Below are 23862 nucleotides of genomic sequence, written 5' to 3'. Positions count from 1 at the left end.
TTCAGTCAACTTGACAAACAGGAGCCTGATAGCATTCAGGAGTCAAACATGTTCAATCCTTGCTACCTAGAGGCTTTAATTTAAAAGCAATATGATCAAACTTCTATATCTTATATTTATACATTGTATTTGACAGACTCAGTGTACAGGAAGCTTTTGTTGTTACGTAACTGCAGCACTGTAGTTTGTTATCAAGCTGAAATGCAAATGTAGCCAGAAACCTTCTGTCAGACCACATCAGAGTATTTATGAGCTATGAGAAGGAGATACCACCATGCAGATGAACCGAAAAAGAGAGCCAGAAGCCATGTTTTTCTACTTTAGTTTCATGCTCCTGGCTAGTTTCTTAGTGTGGAGCTAACCAGCAGAGCGTAAAGTTGTATTCCCTCCAAAATGCAAACAATATGATATTTAACCACTTCTAAACTTTTGGGGTTTCTGGTGAAATATTTTAACCCTCCTGTTATGTTGCGGGTCAAATTGACCCTTTTTAAAGTCCATTTTAGGCAATATATGCCTTCCAAACCAGCTAAATGCAGCATAAAAATCTGGGCAGCATGTGACAGAAGGGGAGTCGTGTTAATTTATCAACATCACTTCATAAATATAAATCAAAAAATCTAAATGTAAAATAAAATAAAATAAAATCTATGTCATGTAAAACTATAGTATTTATATTTAGGTCTTTCCAATGTACATAAAAAGAAGTTTTAACATTAACTTTAATGAAAAACGAGTGAGTTATCCTCATTGAACCATGATCTGTGAGAATTAAAAAACATCAATGCACTATATATATTTCAATGGTTATTAATTGAGTTAATAATGAGATTAAAAAAATGTTTATTGGAATTTTTTGGGGTTCTGACACTTTTGGATGATTAGAAATTCCCCGGGTTAAGGTGACCCAGGAACATTATTGCTGTTCCTGAGAAACGAACATAACAGGAGGTTAAGTTTTGGGCAAAATTAAAAAAAATAAATAAATAAATAAAAAAATAACATAAATGTGGCAGTTAAGTTTAGGGTTGAATCCACTGGTGATTTATTAACTCTTGCCGCTCCAAACACACTGCTTTCCTTTGAGCTATGTGCAAAAGTGGCACATGTTGCCAGTGTGTGTCTGCTTGTATGTGTGTGTGTGTGTGTGTGTGTGTGTGTGTGTGTGTGTGTGTGTGTGTGTGTGTGTGTGTGTGTGTGTGTGTTTGTGTGTGTGTGTGTGTGTGTGTGTGTGTGTGTGTCTGGCCCTGAGAATTAATATATTTTATGGGGAACACATATGCACACATAGGACTGAGTAGGACGAGAACAGACAACAAGACCATTAGATTGTAGAACACAATGTTTATCATATTTTAGGTCCATATAAATTCATGCCCAATAATAATAATAATAATAATAATAATAATAATAATAATAATAATAATAACAAACTGCTCATTTGCACACATTTAAACAGGGTGGTCAGGGAATTAAATGCCAGTTAAAAAGTGTCAGTTATTAAATTAGTGAAATTAAATGAAGGCTCAGTTCGTTCAACGTCATATGTTGAAGGTTGAAAATGAAAAAAGTGCTTCAACCACCCGGCAAAAACTAAAGTCAGTTAACAGACAGTAGTAACACAATATAAAATCAGTTCTAAGTCATTAGAAAATAATCAGCTGGATAAATTACATGAGTGATCATGATGTAAACATGAAACAAAACATTTGTACAATTTAAAATTATTTACAGTTTAGTATTTACAGTACAAGTGTTCCTTAACATGTATTCAGTGGTGAAGACAATCATTGAAAAAATCAAAGTAAAACTCATAAGACTAAATGTATTTGGTCCCCAACTCACACACAAGAATGACTGGACTCTCATATTTCAATTTTGTTCAATTTTGTATTTTTTTTGTATTTTCAAACCTAAATCAGAAGAATGCTTAAATAACTATTCTGAATTAATAACATCTTTAATCACTCCTAAATTTTAGAATTGCAAATATTCTAATTCTGTCACACAATTTTAGCGCATTCCTTTCTTACTTATCATTGTTCATCTTTATTTGAAAGGTTTGGATTGATTCTATTTCTGTATTAGTTCTTTGTTGTATGATGTCATCTTCTTCAGTCCTCACATGTTGGAATCAGTTGTTTACCATGTGAAGCACTGAATAAATAACCTTTGTTATTGTTAGTGCGGTTAGTGCAGTAAACCGACAAAAATAGAACAAAATATAGAAGTATAAACAAAACCCCAAATAACACTTGCACTGCCACTACTAGAAACCTTTACTGTAGTAACATAGACAGAAAAACAGAAGGTGACTCAGTTCAATGCTTTTAGTAACGGGGGTAACGCTTTAAATGCTTCTTGAAAGCCCTTTAGCTGGACGGTGTAAACAGAGTGAGGAGAGGAGAAAAGAAAAGAAGAGAAAGTCCTTTAGTTATTTACTGTGGCAGAACAGATTAGAGTTGGTCCTCACAAGATTCACAATGTTTTACAAGAAATGTTACAAACTGCACTGAGGTCACTGTTAACATTGAGGTTTTGATGTTCCTCTACAGCAGACAGTTGATATTGAAACATGTCCCACTTCAGCCTTGCATACTTCCACAACTTTGACTTCTTTAAGTCTATTTAGATCATGTTTTATGCATACTGGGACCAACGAAATAAAACTGTCTGAGGTTTTCACATGACGACAGAGACACACTGAAACATTGACACATAGGAAACAATTACACAAGGTTTCTCATGCAGTAACGGGTTATGTTAAGAATGATTGGTCCTCCAGTGCCAAGTCCATCACATCAGGTATTTAAAAACAGAGCTGTGAAGTCTTTGTGTTCATTTAAACCGCAGGATGTTAAATCATGTGGTTAAACTTTAGGATGTCAACCTCAGGATGTCAAATCTATAAATAGGTACTGTCCCAAGTCATCAACACATCTCTGTTTTTAGTGGAATTTTAGTACATTCCTTCACTTTTGTGTTTTTTGGTCATCTATCTGTGGTTTTTGACTTTAACTGTGATATTGTTAGTGGTAAGAGCGTTTATTGTGAGGAACTACATTACCTACAGAGGTTCAACAAAAACAAGAAAAAAGTTCCTTTGTATTGATTATACTTCCTAAATAAAATCTAACCCTTTCACATTTCTGGATGTTGAATGCAACAATGTAAATGAGCATATTGGAATTGAAAAGCAAATCACAGGCAAATGCATGTACACACAAACATATGCACACATCAACAGCAGGTCTAGAAAAAAGAAGGTCCAGTAGTAAACATTAGAGGGTGCCATTTGCAAATGCTTTCATTTTCTCTCTATGTCTCACCCTCTACACGACAGTATCTTCTCATCAAACCTTCTACATTTCATCACTTAGCATGTTATCAAAACCTAGATTCACATTTTCAACCAGGCTGGTACACTGGCAGACAAGGAGGAAGGAAATACAGCATGTTCTACATACATTATAATGAACCCCCCTCTCCCTGGCCAACATTTGGTACAATCCATCACTTGCCAGAGGGCTAGTATGTCCACACATGCAAACACACTGAATTTGACATTTTTTCTGCCATGTTTGTTCCCCCCAAAACCATTAAAGAGATTTATTTTGTCAATTCCGTGGTGACCTGTATCAGACAGCAGTTTCTTGTTTGTTTGATTAGACAAATTATGCAAATATAGATTGTTTCTTGAGATAAGAAGAGGGAAAGGGATGTGTCAAATGAAATACCAACAGTAGCTTGTAATGTTAAAATTCAGGAAAATGAGGGAAGGTAAAGATGTGTCTCCTGCTTGGGTCCTTGGTTAAGACATTTGCTGCCAGCAGGCAGAGGGAAGTGATGAGAGGTAAGCAGAAAATGCAGGCAATGACGTGGAGCGTTCGCTGAGGAGAAACATAAAAACTGTCTTCGGTGTAAACTGTTTGATTCATTAAAAACCTGAAAAACATCCCTGTCATGTAGGAGAAATAGAGGACTTTCTGGATTCCCACACAGACTGTGGAGACAACATGTTGACTTGATAGACACCTGACGCCATGCAGTGACTTCTCAGTGGAGAAAACGATGGAGCAGAGCTGCCGTTCTGTTGCAGTATTAGCTGAGTTTTTTGTAGTGTCCTTCTCTAAATGGAATCCTTGAGGAAAATTGCTTAGATTAGGTCTTAAAAGTGTTTTCAAGGTTTATTTGAGGGCAGTGCTACCTTGACTCCACGTAAGTTGCATTTTGAAATGGCGTGTTATGAACTGATCCTTCTTTGCCACAGTTTTTCTGGAAATTGCTTTTTATGGCTTAAAGCAACCATTTTTTAAAATTCAAACCATCAAAGAGATAATTCAGTGGATTGACCTGATAGGCCTATGAGTAATTACACAAGAGGCCTGATGTCAAACATAGTCTGCGATGACTCATAGTGTTTAAGATTCACATCCTTATGAACAGTGACTAGCTCTTGCTCCAGCCGAAAGAAAGGGGGTCTTCTCTTGAGTCTTGACATTCAAACAGTACAGAACTGGATGAAACAACAACCATAACAGTGCAGGACTTAGACAAACCACCTTGGAGGCATAGGAAGTTTCAGTTGGTTGATAGGCAGTTGAATATTGGCACGGTCAAGGTAAAGTTTCCAACTCCTTTCTGTGAAAAAGAAGAATAAAGTATCCTTGTGCGATTTTTGTTTGTTGTACAGTTGGCGTGTGTGCATTTCGCTGTCTCAGATACGGACTGGAGCTCCATTGGCGGCTGTGAGGGGCACTTGAGAGCCACAGTCGTAGTCAAGTTCACCCATCCTGGAGCGGCTCATCATTCGACTGTGGGAGTATGCTCGTCTGTCTGTTTGTCTGTCCCTGAAGCTCCTGATGTAGCTCTGTGGATGCACAGATAATACAAGGTTCAGTTAAGAATACAACGTGTAGACTTCGGAAAGAATTGTGACATAATGTGAGGGGCACTCAGTTTGCCACTCTCTGAGTGTGGTGAACTGATCAGCATAGTGCAGGGTCAGGTGTGTGTGCCTGATTGCCCCTGATCTGGATCAGGTTGGGGGAAGCTTATATATACTCCTGGGCTCCAGTTCCATGTGCTGACTCATTAGCTCTCCCTCTGAGTAGTGAGTGGATCTGTCGCATGTTCTCTGTGTTGTGTTGGTTCCCAAAGCATCACAAAAACACCTCCAGCATTTTGCCCCTGCTCTCTTGCTCTTATAAGAGTATTGTTCTCATTTACCCCATGCTTTTTAGTTTTCTTAGAAGGCATTTCTCGCAGCTCTTTTACTTTTATAAAAAGGTTTTCCTGGGTCTCCCTCATTTCTTTGTTCCTCCCAGTTGCTCTGCAGCAGTGGTTTTGTTTCTCTATTATCGAATCAACACCTTGTTTAGGTTTTGGTATATCTTGGTTTCAACCTTCTGTATTATAGTTTTCCCCTCTCCCTCTGATTGTTTGCAATCCTTGTGTGGTTATCCCGTTTTTGGAGTCGGCCTAACTTATAGAAACCCTGTGGTCCGCACTTGCGTCCAACACCCCCCCCAGCCTGACAGAAAATGACTCAAAGCCTACACATATGTACAACCATTGCTTGAAGTGCTTAGTTAGAGTTATTTGCTTACTTTTAGTTCAGAATAAGAACAACACTAGTTTCAAAACTGGCTAGCGTAGCTTAGCACAAAGACTGTCAATGGCGAAATGACTGAAAACAACCCAGAAAGGCCCAGTCAGTCCTAAGCTAACAAAATCAACCTCACATCAACTATAGAACCCACCAGGTGATATGCATTTGTTTAATGCTAAAAATAAATTAAGGAGAATTAACTGAAGTTTGGCTTTTGACTCCCAAACAGCTAGTAGCTCCCAGCCTACACTGTAAGACATTTCAAGCTGGTTTAACTTGAAAATGTAAGTTTTCTACCTCTGCAACTCACCACTGCACTTTTATCATATTATTTTAGCCTGTACATGCCTATTTGTTGTTCTTTTGTATTTATAGCTGATGTTATTGTTATTATTTTTTTATTTTTTTGTCTTATTCTTATGCCTTGTACATAGAGAGCACAGTTTTCCAAAGTCAAATTCCTTGTGTGTTCAAGCATACCTGGCCAATAAAGCTGATTCTGATTCTGATTCTGATTCGGTAAGTTCATTCAACTTCAAAACTAGCTGCTTCACACTGTTCAAACTCCGTTGTCAGGTGCACAGATTTCATCCGCCAGTGAAAGTAGTCCTCTGTTGTTTACTATTAACTGCCTCAATAAAGTTTGAAATAAAATACATAATACATATTCTGTGTGTAACTGGTAGTTTTCAGCCATGCTTAAACCTTGCAATGTATTAAAGAGGACAATTTTTAAAAAGTTAAAATACTAGAAAACAGTCCCTATTCTTGCTTCTTTTGTTCTTTTATTTTTTAAACTTAGAACTTGAAAAAACTAGTTCATTGAACATGTTCAGGTATGACAAAATATCTAAATCGCCCAAACAATTCATTGTTGCAATTTTTACATTCGAAAAAATCATATAGCCTAGTTCAAAGTCTAAAACATCTTCAGGCTCTTTTAGTTAAAGAAAAAACGTTAATGGGTGTAACTAATTGGGCTTATAATGTTTTACAGTGTACAATTTATCAGCTGGGAGCGCCTACTTACTGAGGTTTTACCTGGCTTCCACGCAACTTCATTCAAACAAGACGACATAAAATCTCAATACAAGGACCAGGTCAGTTATTAGCTGCTAGCTGCTTATAGTAGGTATGTGCCTTAGTGCTTCTTTTTTCACATGTGGATTGATTTTTTTGTCTATCATATATCATATCACTGATGAAGGTGCTTCTTCGTACCGGTGACAGCACGTCTCCATCAAAGCGTCTCTTGGGGTTGGATTTTCGGTGGTAGCCAGGCTCAGTCTGGGGAGGAGGGACTTTGGGAGGCTGAGCACTCTGGGCTTGGTGATGAGGATGGGATGCCGCTGGATGGTGGTACTGCTGGTGATGATGGTGATGATGGACATGGGCTTTTGGCTTTTGGCTGGTCTTCTGGGTCTGTCGTTTCTTCTTCTTCTTGTTCTCCTTCTCTTTTTTCAGCCGCTCTTCCCGCTGTTTGATCCGCATGAGCTGGACCCTCCGTTGCTGTCGGCTTAGAACCACTGGAGGGGGAAAGACCAGATATGTGATAAAGTGTGGAAAGAAAAGAAGTAAGAGAGAGAGAGAGAGAGGGAAGGAACAGAAAGAAACATTGAAAATCACTCAGACTGACAACACAAACAGGAGAAACCTTCAACCTATTTATTTATGTATATTCTAATTAGCATCTAAATGTTGGTGCTAAATCTTCCTTATGAGGATTATTGTAGATACAGGCTTCAAAAGGTAGACAGGAAGGAAGAACCATTTTTGTCCATTTCCTCAGTTCCTTCATACTCCTCAGTCGGATGACTGTACTCGTACAGAGCTGCTCAGTCTCCTGACATATTGTGAGTGGGTGACTGTGTTTGTGTTATTTTCACACCCACCCAAGCAAAGGATGTCCGGAATCCATCCTGTCTTGCTGTCCATTAATTACATGTACAACTATTTTTGGATTGGTAGTTTGTCAGCACTTTGATTCAGGGGGGTGTTGGGGATTTATTTCATGTTCATTATATTATGTCAAAGTGTCGCCACAAGCACCGGGACCCTGCTGAACTCCACCAACACATGATGTACTGCATGCATCACAGTTACTGTGTGTGTTTGTGTGTGGGTGTGGAAGTGTTATGAGGTCTATTGTTGTTTCTTTGTGCAGGCGGACAGCTAACGAGGCACCATCTGCCAGGGAAACTGCTTAATGATACCCCCCTTTTTCTTTTCCTCAGCTCACCCCACCGCAGGCCTCTCCGGCTACATGCTACTGTTTGTGTGTGTGTGTGTGTGTGAGGGTGTGTTCATATGCTTGTGTGCCTATCTTTGCTGCGACCATGGTGAGATTAAGACCTTGGGAGTCAGGACAGTGTGTTTTTTCTTAAATTTTCTTTAAAGGCTGTCAGAGAGTTTGGTTCAAGCTAGGCTAAGAGTTGTGGTTAAGAATTTGGTTCTAATGGTTTTGGGGCTCTTACAAGTATAGAAACACAAAGATGTGTGTATCTTTGTCCACGTATGCTGAAAAAAAAGGACAAAGCAAACACATGTGAGCTAATTCATTCATGCCGGGTCCCGCACGCCATTCAATCAGTTAACAGACGGATGGTTTTCCTCACTGCTCAACTCGGCCGCCCTGCTTTTTTTCCCGTTGTGCCCCAGTTAATCACCCTTCCCCCAGTTCCCCTGCTCTCTCTGTTTGCCTTTTCTCTTTCTCCATCCTACATTCTCTGCCAATACAAGGCTTTTGGCCACAAAGAACGCTTTTAGCAGCTAGAGACTACAGATGAACTCTGACAGCAGGACACAAGGTCTTTAAAACTACATTTAAGATTCCATACTGAAGAGGTACATACATAGAGGTTTCTAAACGATGCAGTAATGACCCTTACTGACCCGACTCTTATCTCAAAGCTGCAGGAAGTGCAATAACATTCAGTTTTCTTGCTGGAACCTTGTCTAACCTATACTCCTTAACGCATGCTGTATGCAATGCATATAACACACATGCTGATCAAGCGGCAACCTCGGGTCTAAAAATATGAGTCCAATGCGGAAGTGCTAAAAACTGCAGTTCATCGAGGATCCGCTTGAGGCTGGCTCCAGAAGTGCAGGAAACCACATACACACCAATTCCTAAAAGACGATCTTTACAGCAGAAATGAACATGTTGGGGCGCAGGTGGTATAAGGTCTAAGGTCTAAGCGCTCAACATACTACAGTCCTTGTCGCAGGGGTCGCTGGTTGGATTCCCGGCCGGTCGACCATTTCCTGCATGTCTTCCCCCGCTCTCTACTCCCCACATTTCCTGTCTCTCTTCAGCTGTCCTATCAAATAAAGGCAAATAGGCCAAAAAATATAACTTAAAAAAAAGAAGAAATAAACATGTTTACAGCCTGGTACAAAAGACGAGTGTCGTCTGGATAGCTCATTTCTCGATCGGCACACACTGTACGGGGGAGGGATTTTTTTCTAACGCAGCAATTTCAAAGATATTGAGATTACTAGTCTTCCAATGAGAGGCACAGCTGACTTGATTGACAGGCAGGAACACTGTAGCTGTTGGCTAGGAGGCTCAAAGCCCGCCTCTTTACGTCACAATCGCTCGACAGCAGCAATATGGCTGCCACCGACGATTGGCCTCAAAACAACGCTTCAGAAACAGATCACATCACGGATACTACATCCATATTTTAAACAGTCTATGATGTTGATACAGAAATACAATCATGTTTTTTTTAATCTTTTTTTAACTACTTTTTGACGTTTCTTTACATCAGAAAGTTTATTTTCTACCTTTGTCATTGTATTTCCTCCTTTTTAGTCCTCCTTAGAATTTCAGTTGTAATATTTTTTAAAAATCCTGTCAATTTGTTTGATTGATACCTCTGTTGACAAATGCAGGCTTCTGACCAATTAAAATTCCTGTAATTAGCACTAACACAAGATTCACTTAACTTTGCCTATTCATGATTTTCTGCTTTGAATCAAGACAAAAATAAGTTCTGGTGAAGACTGTACCAACTGGAAAGATCTGCCTTTGGTTAGCACAAGGGCCGTAATGTCAGTCCTGCAGCTCCACCAGCCAGATTGTTTCTGCGCATGCAATATGTCAGCATCCATTGAGACAATATTTTGGCTTCACTTCTCACAATGGGAGGAGGTGGAGGCACACTGTCCATATTAATGGGGGCAATTGGGACTAGTTGCTTGAGAGGTGCCAGTTAACTTCCTGAGATCTGCCTTTTTGAGCAAGGCACCAAGCTCCCAACTGCTGGATGCACTCCATTGTGTGCAGCCCCCTAGCTCAGATATCTCTCCATTAGTGCACGTCCACAGGATCCTGTTTGTGCATGTGTGTGTATTTCAGGCCTATGCATGTGCAGCATGTTCCACAACAGAGTGCGATGAATGAATATCCTCTCAGGGATTAATTAAGTTTGTCTTCTTACACGTATGTTGCTACATTATGATAAATTAGGATTTTGAGCAACTCTCTTTATTTTAACAAAGCTATGTCTCCTGAATCTCTGAGAATTGATTCAGTTGCATGCTAGCAGTATTTTGCCTGCCCGTTCCCTCTTCATGCCTTTATCCATTTCTAGGTCTCTCTTCCCCACACGCAATTGTACATTTTTAAAATAGCACTAAAAAGCTTCCTCTATCTCTTTGCCCACACCCTCTGACTGGAAGCCATGGCAGCTGGCTGTTTAATCCCATTATTTGAGGCCATGTGTGACTTCTTCTAAGACACTATAACTCTGCACGTCACACACCAGCAAAGATCAAATGTAAGACTTGATGTGTGTGCCTGTGCAAACAAATGAGATGTGGGTGTTATAATTTCCCAGAAGTTAGGGTGTGAGGGGGAAACTCTGCCCTGGTGTATTTATGTCTCTGTTTGTGTGTGCTGTTGTTTGTGTTCTGCATTTACACTGTGCATTTGTGTGTGTGTGTGTGTGTGTGTGTATGTGTGTGTGTAGGTGTGTGTGTGTGTGTGTGTGTGTGTGTATGTGTGTGTGCGCGCGTGCGATCTAACCATCTGTGTTGTGGCTGCTTTCAGAAAAGGCTGTTTCCATCAATATCACATTCTGCTGACAACACTCATGTTGGTGTATTCAAACTCTCTCTCCACACACACACACACACACACACACACACACACACACACACACACACACACACACACACACACACACACACACACACACTTTTCCCTGCCCTTGTAATGGTTGAGACTCTTAAAGCTGCCATCAAACTGACTGTTTAACGAAATAACAATGGATTTTTCAGTCTTATAAAATGGCAGCCTTTGTGAGATTGACGCTGAGAGCTTGACATGCTTACAAAATAAGCACAATTAAACATTGAATCATGTCCAAAAACAAACATGTTATTTTTCCACATTTATAACATAACACTGTGTTCGATCCAGCGTTAATGCACACTTTCAGCATTTCTCACATAAACTGCTCCTACAGGGTGCGTATAGCAGTCCTGCTTCATTACATAGGATAATGGTGATAGGCTATTTGTGATAAATACTGTAACATGACTTCAAAGCTGCACTTAAAAAGTTGATCCTCATCAATGATCCAAACTCCAATATCGAGGCTGAAAAACAGACCTTGCAGATTATCCCTCCCTGCCTAAACAGATTTCTGATTTTAGCTTGATCAAACATACTTTTAAACCTTCTCTAACAGGTCTGCACCGGCCTTGACTGCAGCCTGTGGCTTACATTACCATAAAGTTAGAGAGGACACGGCGAGGTGAGCACTGCCTCACTTGATTCAGCTTTTTCAGAGCACATCCAGTTACAGGTAGGAGCAGAGGCTGTAGCTTTATTTCAGCAGAAAACAGTTGGAATGCAGTTAGCTGTTTATTCATGAGATGTTTATTTGTATTTCTACGTTTAGATTATTACTAAGATCCTCAACCAGGAGCAAAGTGTTGCTTTCTGTTTTTTTTCCTCTAACCCTTTCGTTATGATGCGGGTCAAATTGACCCTTTTTAAAGGCCCTTTTTAGGCAATACATGCCTTCCAAACCAGCTAAATGCAGCATAAAAATCTGGGCTGCATGTGACAGAGGGTATCGTGTTAATTTATCAACATCACTTCATAAAAAGAAAAAAAAATTCAAATGTAAAATAAAATAAACAAAAAATCTATGTCATGTAAAACCATTGTATCTATATTTAGGGCTTTTCAATGTACATTAAAGTAAGTTTTAACATGAATTTTAAAGAAAAACGAGTGAGTTATCCTCATTGAACCATGATCTGTGAGAATTAAAGAACACCAATGGACCAAAATTTGATTTAAAAGGTTAGTAATAGAGTTAAGGATTAGAATTTAAAAAAAATGTGTATTGGGATTTTTTGGGGTTCTGACACTTTTGGATAATTGAATATTCCCCGGGTCAAATTGACCCAGGAGCATTATTGCTGTTCCAGAGAAATTAACATAACAGGAGGGTCAAGGTATCATAGGCGCATACTCTCTGTCTATCCTCTCAGCTTCAGACATTCTCTCCTCACAAGGGCATTGATTTGTGGATTTTCAAAACCTGCTGTAGTGACCTGGACCTGCCTTCCCATGTCACCTAAGCTCAACACCTACCTACAGTCTGAATTTGAGTCCTCAGTCCTGTTGCCAGAATATAAACTATGAAAACGATATATTTTTACATATTGTGTAATGACCAGCGCAAAAGAAGCTATCACAGTTTGAAAATTAATATTTTTTCCTTTGAGCATTTTTATCTAATGTAAGGAAAAATAAAGACTGAAGAGGTCAGATTAAGGTAAGGGGTTAATTGTGTTTTGCTACTATTGTAATATTGTATATTGTAATAGGTTGTTATTGATCACAGTGAACTCGATATAGAAACTCTATCTGTTGTGTTCTCATGGTGTTTTTTCTACACCTGATCAGTACCCCTAAATTCCTGTCTTGATTTGAAATACTTCATGCAGTCAATCTCAGCTTTTTGAATAATTCAATATTTGGACACCATATTTAAGTTATACTACCTTTACATTTCCATAAATTACAGACTAATGCACAAATCAAAATCCAAAAACATGGCAAAATATTAAATCTGGTGCTGCTACAACATACCTATATGTAGAGTTAGAATTTCAACCTGTTGAAAGCAGTCTGCTCATTTGTGCAAAGCAGCATTACTCACCTTCTGTGTGAGAAAACCCTTCTGCAGTGACTTTCCACTGGATCAGCACTCCCAGTAAGGCCAGGACAGGCCACACCCCCAAGATGACCCAGGTAAACCAGCACACCTGCCTCTTGGGCGCCACCTGCAATGATTACACTTGTTATTGTAGTTGCCCATCCAATTTATACTCATGTTCTGTTCTGTACATAGAAAGGTTTCATAGATGTGTGAAAATGTGATAATGGTCAGAAAAACAATGAAACCAAAATGAATGGTTTGAGAACATTAACCATCCCACTGCTTTCTCTTGAATCTGTCACCTGTCTACATAAATCAGTCTCTTAGAGCAGTGTATCAAAGCGTTGGAGTGCGTAGGTATGTGTTCATGATTTTCTGAAAGTTTTTGCCCCCGAAACTAACTGATTGCTCTTTTTACTTTGAGGGAAATCATCAAGCAGTGAAATCAGGAGCTGAGCTGATTGCAGACTGTCTGTGAGTTCACCTTTTCTGAGTGATTGTGAGGTATTTGATGTACCTCCATGTAATGTCACGCCAACATTTGGGTGATATGACTCACTGTTCAGAGACAGACAGGCTGATATTACATCTAAAGAGATTTTGCTTAAGGATACTTTTGCAACAGAATAGCTATCTCTTCCATCCCACTGATATATTCAGCAATTCAGCAGGACTGTTTTATGACCATATTGAATTAAAAAATGTTTGCATTAGTGTGATCATGTGCTTTGACTTTTAAGCTATCTAACTCTATGTCATAAGTACTTATGATAATTTCAAACTGGCTGACTAAGCCTGCCTTTCCTCAGCTCAACAACACATTAAATGCATGGACCCCACTGTTCTCAGACAAACACCAAAATCAAGATTATTTCCTCACTCTAAATTTGCATACTCACTAATAGGGGTGAGTATTGGCAAGAACCTCACGATAGTATCACGATATATTGCGATATTCTACACAGTTAACTAAGAAAAAAATAGAAATGGTGTATATGTAAATCACACAATATTACTCAAAATTGAAAGGAAAAATTAAGTCAAAACTATTTGATTGAGGGGCGCTGGTGGCCTAGTGGTCTAAGCACCCCACATACAGAGGCTACAGCTCTCGTCGCAAGGGTCGCCGGCTTGATTCCCAACCGGTCGACCATTTCCTGCATGTCTTCCCCCACTCTCTACCTCCCACATTTCCTATCTCTCTTCACCTGTCCAATGGAATAAAGGCAAAAGCCCCAAAAATATAACTTTAAACCTATTTGATTTAAAACAACTTTTCCACTTTTCTCAATTTTCTCAGAGATCAAGAGTCTAACGTTGGGGTGGTCGACTCTAGAAAAGAGCTCCATATCACAGATCTATTTTACAAGCCTTCTGTCAGTCGGTCTCCCTCTCTCATGCAAACAATGAAAAGGCAAGTCGCTGACCAAGGCAAACAGCCTGATGTTGAATCCTGGAGGTGCTGTGCACACAAGATCTGTCAAAAGTTATAGGGCAGTAAATCACACAAAACAGACACACACTCACACATACACACACACAAAAGCCTACCCTGAGTCTCTCGTAGATGTAGTGTACCAAGGCAAACAGCTCTATAAAGTAATCCACGGTGACGGTGATGATGGCAGAGCCAAATGTGGCTGTGGACAAGGTGACAAAGCAGCGCTGCCACTGAAGAGTGAGGACGGCAAATAAAGTCCCAGAGCCCAGGAGGATACCCAGGGGAACCCACACTGTTCTCGGGTGGTAGAACTCCTCCATTGTCTACAAAATAAAAAGAGAGGAAGGTCAGATTTTCTTTGTCAGTGTGGTATTTTCAGCTTTTTTACTGCCTTAAAGAGAGTTATTTTAAATAGAATTTCACATCCCATATCTCAACACCCTCTGGATGATTTCCTACATTTACAATAGGTGAGTAGATACATTAGATTAATTAAGGAATCGGGGAAAAGATGTGCAACAAAAGGTAAAGGACCAAATATAAAATGCTGTAAGTCAGTCAAATGTGTCTACCCACCACCAGTGAAGCCACTCCGACCAGCAGGCCCAGCAGAAGGCCCACCATAAACAGACCCACACTGCGGACCAACATGGTCACAAGGCCACACAGGGTTCCGATGCCCAGGCCAATGCCCACTGATGCCTCAACGCTGAGCTGAGTGTCCATCACCCTCTCCTTGTAGCACAGCATGAAGATGACCACAGAGCCGAACATGAGGCCTGTGAGGAACAACACGGCCTTGAAGCATCGATAGCCTGAAAGAGAGAAGAAGAGGAACAGACCACTGTGAGAGACTGTCACAGGCATACAAATGCTGTGCAGCTGGACTCATTGTTACTAATGATCTCATTTTAATAAAACGCTCATGCTTTACAGTGCTCTCAAGAGCCGTTAAAAACAAAAACAGCTTTTGGGTTGTGCAGTTGTACGGATAATTGGATGATCTTTTTTGTTACTTATCATACATTTGACCAGTTTGTTTACAACCTGAAGTAACTGAAATAAAGTCTGTTTAAATGGGACTTCATCTTTTAATTTAAGTGCAGCTGATGGACAAGCAGGAACCTCTGGTGTAGAAAAGTGAAGCCAATGGTGAAGTGCAAATAAAACATAGTTCCCAAGTCCCCACTTGAGGTTGACATTAAAAGCCATGAAATCATTATTTGAGCCAAGGTGAAAGGGAACCAAACAGGTTCACAGCCTGGTACATGAATGGTTTCGGTCGCTCTGTATCAGCTGCATGGGGAGGGACATTTCTGATAATTAATCCTTGCATAATTAGGAGTATGTATTATTTGACTGACAGATTAGACAGAAGTAAGTTAGATTCGGCATGCACAATATGGCGACCGCCATCTTTGGGCTTCACAACACCTCTTCAGAAACCACTTGGTGATGTCACTAAGGATATGTTCGGGTTTCTGTGTCCGTGGATGATTTTACAATTGCAAGACCTTCAAATTTGTCTTCCGTATAGTTCATGCTTGATGTCTAGAGGAGAAATCAATAAGGATTAAGTTTAGCCCTGGCAGCACATCACCCCCACTCTCACTCACCTCCACTGGCTCCCTGTTAAGTACCGCATCTCCTATAAACTCCTCCTCCTCACCTACAAATCCCTGCATGCCCTCGCCCCCCAATACCTGGCTGACCTCCTCAACCAACACACTCCATCCCGGAACCTACGGTCTTCAGACCTGGGCCTCCTCTCCATCCCCCGGACTAAGCTGCGGACTTTTGAGGACAGAGCATTCAGTGTGGCAGCCCCCACTCTGTGGAACTCTCTCCCTCCCGACATCCGCAGCGCCCCAACCCAGGAGAGTTTTAAGAAAGCAGTCAAAACGCACCTTTTCCTCAAGGCCTTCCCCCGTTAGGTAGTGTTATCCCCACCTACCCCTCAAAACCCCTACCTGACCCTGTGAAGCGACCTTGGGTTTCTTGAAAGGTGCTATATAAATACAAGTTATGATTATTATCATTATTATTATTATTATTATTATTATTATTATTATTATTAGCACTTAGCAATGTGTGCCTTGTACACATAGCTTTAAGTCCCTAGCTAATAAGATTGGATGCATGTATTTGACTTTGATGTTTTTAATATATTGTATGCATTTTATTCAGTTATATTATTCAGTTTCATTATCAAATTAAAGAAGTGTAGATTGCTTGAAGTTGTACAGAAGTTATTGAAAATGAATGGGTGTAATTAAATGGAAACAGAGAGGATAAAGTATTTAATCGGGGGCATAACAAAGAACTGCAAGCAATTAGCAGTTTGAATTTGCCCTAACTCTAATAGGTAAAGTAGCAGTTTATTCACATACACAGAGGTATTACCATATTGCAAGTCCAGATAAGAGAGGATAAACTGTCTCCTGAAACCTCCATGAAGCTGCTTTAGAGTATGATAATCATTGTATCACAAAAGGTCGTCCACATTCATTAGTCAACTGGCTCGCTGAATAGAACAGCTGCTCTCCTTCGACTTCTTCCTGCCCCCTTTGTATTGTCCCTCCTGCCCTTGGTTTTCGTCTCTCGCCACTTTATTTCCATTTTTATGTTCTGAACTGCAACAAAAAAAGGCAGCAAAGCAAAAGACGCTCACTCTATCAACAGTTCAAATCTCATCCTTGCCTCTGTGTTTATTAATGCCTGTGTCTTCTCTTATTTTTCGCTCTGTTTTTCTTCTTCCTCCATCTGACTGGACTGTGTCTCGAGGGGAACCAACATCAGATTGTTATCTTTGTGTAATCAGGCGTTGCACAGCCGAGCCACACAATACTCCTCCTCTCATCCAACCCTGGGTCCATGCACCTCCCTCATGACCAAACCTCTTTCTAGATATATTTCAAGCAACACAAGTAAGCAAAAGTCTGACATTGTGTACAGAAAATTGATTTTGTCAACAGCCACCACAGATTGCCAGGATTGTCCTTCCATATAAGATAGTCTCCATCAATCAAACGACACATTCTGAAGTAGTATGCTCATCCCTGGCTGCTCCTTGGCCTCTCTCCCTGTGTCCCTTTCCTTCTTCTTCCCCAGTGTTCCACTGCTCCACTCTCCTGCTCAACCCTCCTATTCCCCTCTTTTGTTCCTCATTGCTTCCCTTACTTTTTCCTCCACCCCTCAAACCCTCCATCCCATCTGTTCACTCTGACTGATCCAGCTCTTGCTCACCCCCTCTTCCCCTTTCCTCTCCCCCCACTCTTATTTTGCCTCACCCATCTTGTCACTGTAACATCACTCATCATTTCTGCAGCAACTTTAGATTTTCCACATGCTAACCTTTATTCTCAAAATCATTCATTTGAATGTAATCCAATTGCGAGAGACATCTATCAGCAGGGAGACTCAATTTAACTACTGAAAACCGACAAGATGCAGGTTTTCCCTAATACTTTTCAAATGTAACAGTGGGGTGTCTGTGAAATGTCAACACTATGCATTGTGTCTCATTTGCAGAACAGTGATCCTGTTTGGTTATAGAGCAGCGTGCGGCACTGAGAGTGAAACTGCATCTCTTTATCTTCTCTTTTTGTCAGAGTATGCTGACGAACAAACACACCGATAGATAGCAGATGGTGCAGAACTGAAGAGCTTACATTTTTTGAAGTATAATGGTGCTATTTCTTCTCGTTATTTGACACTTTGCTGTGAATTTTTTTTAGAAGCATACCAGCGATCTTTTGATGAACTTGATATCTCCTACAGACAGTTAGAGCTAGTGTTAATTAGGCAGTTACAAACACATTAATTTGCTCACAGGATAATTAGCTTGCAAACTGAAATGATTTTACTGTTAGCATGCTATAAAAGAGGTAAGCTCAAGGAAACACCGTCTTCAGGACAACTTGACATTTTCTTCCATCCTCGAGGTGAGGATGAACAAAAGCAATGTTTACCACATTTGTTTTTAATCCGCCCAGCTATTTGTCCATACTCCCGCTGCATGCTGTCAACCTTGCACAATGAAGTTGTTGGGTAACTTGTTTGTAATGCAGGAGCGGATGCTACTGATGCTTTACCAGGACATATACAATGAATGTTAATGTCGTCTGTACGCTTCAGTGAATCTGTGGCTACATATTTGCATGCAACTTATCTGCTGTGGGCTACAACATACATAAACACTGTGCGAGACACAAATGTGGGGTCGTGAGATGTCTTCCAGAATGTTTTTTTTTATGTTATCTAAAAATATTTCTTCTTATTATTACTACTATTATTATTTATTTTTGTTTAATTACCTTATTTTCTTATGTTTATCTTCATTTTTGTTTGTACTGTTAATCATTATCATTTTTGTATTTTTTTATTTATTTATTAATTTCTCTTCTCTTTGTTGGTTTTGTATTACACTTATATATAATTTGTTAACTTGTGGTTAACAAAGAAATACCAAAAATAATGCAATAAAAAAAGTTGAATGACAAAAGTTATCTTAAAATAGTAAATTTTACGCATTATAGTAAAAAATATCGACAGAAATAGTAGCTAAATTTGAAATAAAACCTTGAAAATAGAAAATGTAATGAGTTTTCTGCCTTTCTTTTTGTCAGATTACTCCTAAGTTTAGGGTTAGTGAACAGTTAATTAACAAAAGCATCAGTAGCAGTAGGTTAATTCATAGCAGCACAGGAAACACACCCACATGTTCATATAGGTAGGCTAATTTTCTAGTCAGGGTCGCGAGTCTTTGGTATCCATATTTTGGGGGTCACGGGCTGAAAAGTTTGGGAACCCCTGCATTAGACTGTTCGAAGAAGGCAGGTCAGCAGGACAAGACCAACAAAGACATGATAGGTACCATTTTGTTCAAAGGGAAGGCCAAAATTGACCCAAATTACTGTATAAAACATGGACATGATCAGTGACATCACTCAGGGGTTTCTGGTGACGTGTCTTGAAGCCAATGATGGCGGTCGACATATAAGAAATGCTGACTCAACCCACCTTTTTATTAACCAGACACAGGCAGGAGATGGAGCTAAGGCGGGCCTTAAAAGGAGCTGGAGTTTTTTGCACTTTCACATTTGCTTAATGATTTTTTTTAACTGAACTGCAAACTGAAAGTTCCCAACAGGAGCTTTAAAAACCATTTAAGTCTCCTTACTTTGTGTACTCAAGAATCAATTCTAGTTGCATGCAATATGATCTTGTGTGCCTCTGTGTTTCTACAGTTCTCCCAAAACCATCAGTTCACAAGGCCACAACCAGAATAAATTATCAGCAACTCTAACAAGAAAATAGCTTCAGGTATATCCTGTAGATACAATTTCTGTTAGACATCCACAGGCGATACGCTCACATCAGAGTACAACAACTGTATTACAAATTCTGAATGTAATCGCCTGTAATGTTTTGCCGGAATTTTGATAATGTCTAGCATTCATTTTCTTTCCAGCAATATGAACTCTCATGTAAACCATCCTGTAACTATAACAACAGATCTCTCTCTCTAATCATTCATTGATTACACATTCCTGTAAGGACTTATCATCTAAACTCATTAGGGTGTGGCCTTAATACTCTTGATGCAATTAACAGCGGTCACTCACTGGGCACAAAATTAAGCCTCATGAAAAGGACTTAGTGTTTGTATATATGAAAGAACCCTTGCATACAGTATGAGTCTGTGTGTGTGCACAGTGGAATCAAAGTAAGGACAACAGGGGGTCCACTTCATTAAACTCTGTGCTTCTTTTCTCTTGATGCTTCTTCAACATTAAGCTGGGAGAAACTGGGACATGTCTTTAAATAAGAAACAGAAAATAATGTGTTTTTTTCTTTAAAAATCAGCAGGAAGTCCAGTCTTTAATAAGTCTGACATCTGTTGGGGAGGGTGTGTAAGTGGGATGCAGATTTAAGGACTCATTCTAAGAAAGCACTGCAGACTGTAAGTTTCCCATGGTGTCGTCCAGTCCATTCGTTTAAGACAAGTTAAAGCCACATGGAAAAAGCACCACCACAGTAGCTCTGTCTGAAGGGTCAAGATTTCAATATTGATTCACACAGTCTGAAGGAAGGTAACCTCTCTGTACTCCTCCTAAATCAATAACATCATACAGCCGCTGAGCAGAGTGAAATAGAAATGACAGAAAAATGATAAACAGTGGAGATTTCAGGGCTCTCCGGCTGCATGTTTCAGCACTTCCAATTATTTCCCAGCAGTAACACGTCCAGGAAATATATCACAGCTACATGTCCCTTCTTTGTTGTTTCCATCAAGGCTGTCATTTATTCCCCTGGCTGACATCCAATATTTCCTTTTGATTATTAGAACTAATGCTTAAATCCTTTTTTCTTTCTTTTGTAAATGTGTTGTTTACATTGACCAACATAACTGAGCAGCTTTAAACTAATTGAAAAACAGTATGTGATAATAACTCCATGATAACTGTTGGGAGATAACACATTGACTGATTCCTGTCAAGATAAATAGTGAAGAAGCAGTTTGATGTATGCTAATTTGCTTTTTAAAGAGTTTCACGGGAGGATCATATTCTTCCTGCTGTACAAAGCCAGGACAAAGTTAGCTTAGCATGAAGCTTTAAACAGTCAAAAGTAGCAAGCCTGGCTTTCACCAAGGGTTGCCAACTGTCCCGTATTAGCCGGGACATCCCGTATATTGGGCTAAATTGGTTTGTTTCATACGGGACCTCAATTGTCCCGCATATTGATTATTTACTGTTGTAAATACAGCGGACTGCACTCTATAGATCCTAAATCAGATAAAACTGCAGTAGGCGAGTGGCAGATCATGTGCTTATATGTGTGATCATGTATACAGCGCAAATGCGCCAAGTCCTGCAAAAAAGTGTGGAGAGGATTTTGTCTCTGATGGCCATTAAATGGTCAGACTCAAGACACAGATGCAGCAGAGAGCTGATCACAAATGAACTTCAAATATCTGTAAACTGTGACTTGTCATGTACGTACTTCTCTCCGGCTGTGCAAAAGGACAAAATTCTGCTTGAGTCAGTCAAGAGCAGGAAAAAGTATCCATGGAAAAAGTACATTTGGTGAGTCATACTCCTCTTTTGCATAACATTTTTCTTTTGCCTGTTTTTTGATGTAAAGAGCCAAATTGTGGTTTCTTTATTCATATGAGGTTACATAATGATACAGTAAGGATTAAAGGGAATATACACTTTCTGCATTTCCAGTTGAATCAGAATATACGCTGAATTCACACATCATGCTCACACCACCATGGCACCGTGCACCTGTGTCCTTATTTAGTAGTGAGGAAGTTGGCAACCCTACTTTCACCTACAGAGACGAATTTGCTTCTCAAATGGTTGACATTTACATTTCATATTGTGACAATATGGTCTGAACATACATGTCTGCAAACACACTTTATGAACGTCTTTCAGCTGGGACCACAGAGATTTTCAGACAGAATTTCAATGAAAAAATGCAACTTGAAACATAAGTATAGCATGCATACTAGTACATTTGGAGAGGCATTCTAAGGTTCAAGGAGTGCAGTTTTCATACTTGTACAAGCTTTTTCATCGGTTAGCTTTATATATCTAGATCTAGATATGCAGTTTGGGTGAATTCTGTGTTTTCTCCAAGCAGCAGGCTAACTTTCCCCTTGTGTTTTCTGCCTTCATTAGCTTACCAACTTAGGTGGATAATATTATCTTGACTGCTGGCATCAAAAGAAAAAAAGCTAGTACCACAAAATGTCAGACTCTTATTTTACAGGTCAACTGAACCAGAAACAGGCTCAGCTGATAAATAGATGTTTACACAGTGTTGTGTACAGCTAATAAAGAGAGGCACTAGCACAAAATGTCTTTCAACACGCAGACACCAGATTCTGAAAAGATGCTTGAGCTGTTTCCAGCTTTTAATTAAATCCCATTTTTCAGTGCTTTTATTTAATGCATGAACACTTTTTAGATACACTTCAGATACTAGCAGCTCAACCCTAATGAGTAAAACACGGACTGCATCATCACTTACCAAAGAAGCAGTAGATTATCCCAAAAAGGCAGCACATGGAGCAGACCACCGAGGGCACAATCTCATATCTCCTTTCTATCTCCTGGTCACACTTCAGTCCCATCTCAGCCAGGCCCAGAAGTTTATAGGTGTGCGCCATGTTGACTCACAGGAAGAGGGGACAGCGTTATGTAGAACAGAGGAGGGCAGGGGTGTAGGGATGACTGGATCAGTGGGCCTCACCCATTGAGATGAGCATACCTGTGAAAGTGAAGCACAGAAGAAAGAGTTACAGTTAAAGAAAGCAGGAGTGAGGATGAATGAGAGAAAGAAACAACAGAGGAGAGTGATCATTGATTACTCATGTTAAGTTCTTAGCTGTTTGTGCTGACTGAGCAGTAAGACACATCTGAGCTCTGCACAGCCTCTCTAACAACTTCTCCTGCAGGTGAAAAAAACTGCAGTTTAGTCACTATCATTCACTTGGATTGAACAGTTAAGAGGCTGCAACAAATTTTTGCCAACACTTTGAAAGTGCTGGACTTGAAGCTGAAGATCTGTTGCACATACGTACGCGTTGCCATGGCAAGATCAACAGAAGCATTTCCATAAATTTGCATGTGGTGGGAAGTTGTGGCACAAGTACATGACTGCGGGGAGTGGTATTTGCGTCATAGAACTACTTCTATTTTTCAGAAGGGAAGCATTGAAATCTCCTTGAACATTTGTGTCTCTGCTCGGTTCTGATCTACTGCTGCTCAGCTCATTTACTGAAATACATCCGCATTAATGCATGCACTGCTGAGGGACTGCTGGGTCAAAACTAATGTATGCTACAAAGAAGTGCTGCAGTATTGACCAGGGATACTGTTCCCCTACCATTATGAAACAATCATATCTTTAGCAATAGCAATTTTGTTTATAAAGCACATTTCATTACACATATGTTCAATGTGCTTTACATGGATAATTAAAAACATAAAGACATTTTTCCAAATCGAATAAATAAAAACAGAAAAACAATAGATACACCCAACATACATCAGACACAGCAATCAGACAAACAGCAAGTGTTGCTGCACATGCATCCAGTCACAACAGTCATTATATCATTCATATGCTTGAGAAAATAAATATGTTTTCAGTCTTTTTTAAAAAGTGGAGACAGTAGTGATGGACCTGAGATCAGCAGGCAGTTTGTCCCAAAAAGATGGATCACAGTAACTAAAGGCCCCTTCACCAGATTTTGATTTGACTCTGGGTACATTTAAAAGACTTCCACCTGCTGACCTAAGGATCCTGGTCGGGTTATACACTGTGAGCAAGTCAGAGATGTACGGGGGAGCTGAACCATTGAGTGCTTTATGGACTAATAATAGGATTTTGAAATGGATGGATAGATCATGTTGGTTGTTGTTTTGACAGATTTCTGGGGGGATTACAAGCTAAATTGTAATGTGAGTGAGTCTCAAACAACACTAGAGAAATACATGATTTCAACTTCAGTATAACAAATACAATTTAAAGTATAACCTACTGAACAAAAGTTTAAAGTCTAAAAGCAAGATAAGCCCATGAGAAACTGAGCAGTCTTG

The 23862-nt window shown here is 39.7% G+C and overlaps 1 protein-coding gene across 1 annotated transcript; it reads right to left on the bottom strand.

Annotated features, from left to right (window-relative positions):
• Positions 1–2059: 2059 nt before the first annotated feature.
• On the bottom strand, positions 2060–22427 carry tmem198a (transmembrane protein 198a). The gene is made up of 6 exons (XM_034694028.1): positions 22289–22427; positions 14819–15057; positions 14353–14565; positions 12802–12925; positions 6833–7137; positions 2060–4870 (listed from the first exon to the last, which is right to left on the bottom strand). Exons 1-6 carry the CDS (start codon positions 22425–22427, stop codon positions 4718–4720), a joined length of 1173 nt encoding a protein of 390 aa, XP_034549919.1. The 3' UTR covers positions 2060–4717.
• Positions 22428–23862: the final 1435 nt, after the last annotated feature.

Source organism: Notolabrus celidotus, chromosome 10 (genome assembly GCF_009762535.1).
Source record: "Notolabrus celidotus isolate fNotCel1 chromosome 10, fNotCel1.pri, whole genome shotgun sequence".
Classification (NCBI taxonomy): domain Eukaryota; kingdom Metazoa; phylum Chordata; class Actinopteri; order Labriformes; family Labridae; genus Notolabrus; species Notolabrus celidotus.
Note: the sequence above shows the minus strand (reverse complement) of the source record. Positions and strands in the feature narration are given on the sequence as shown.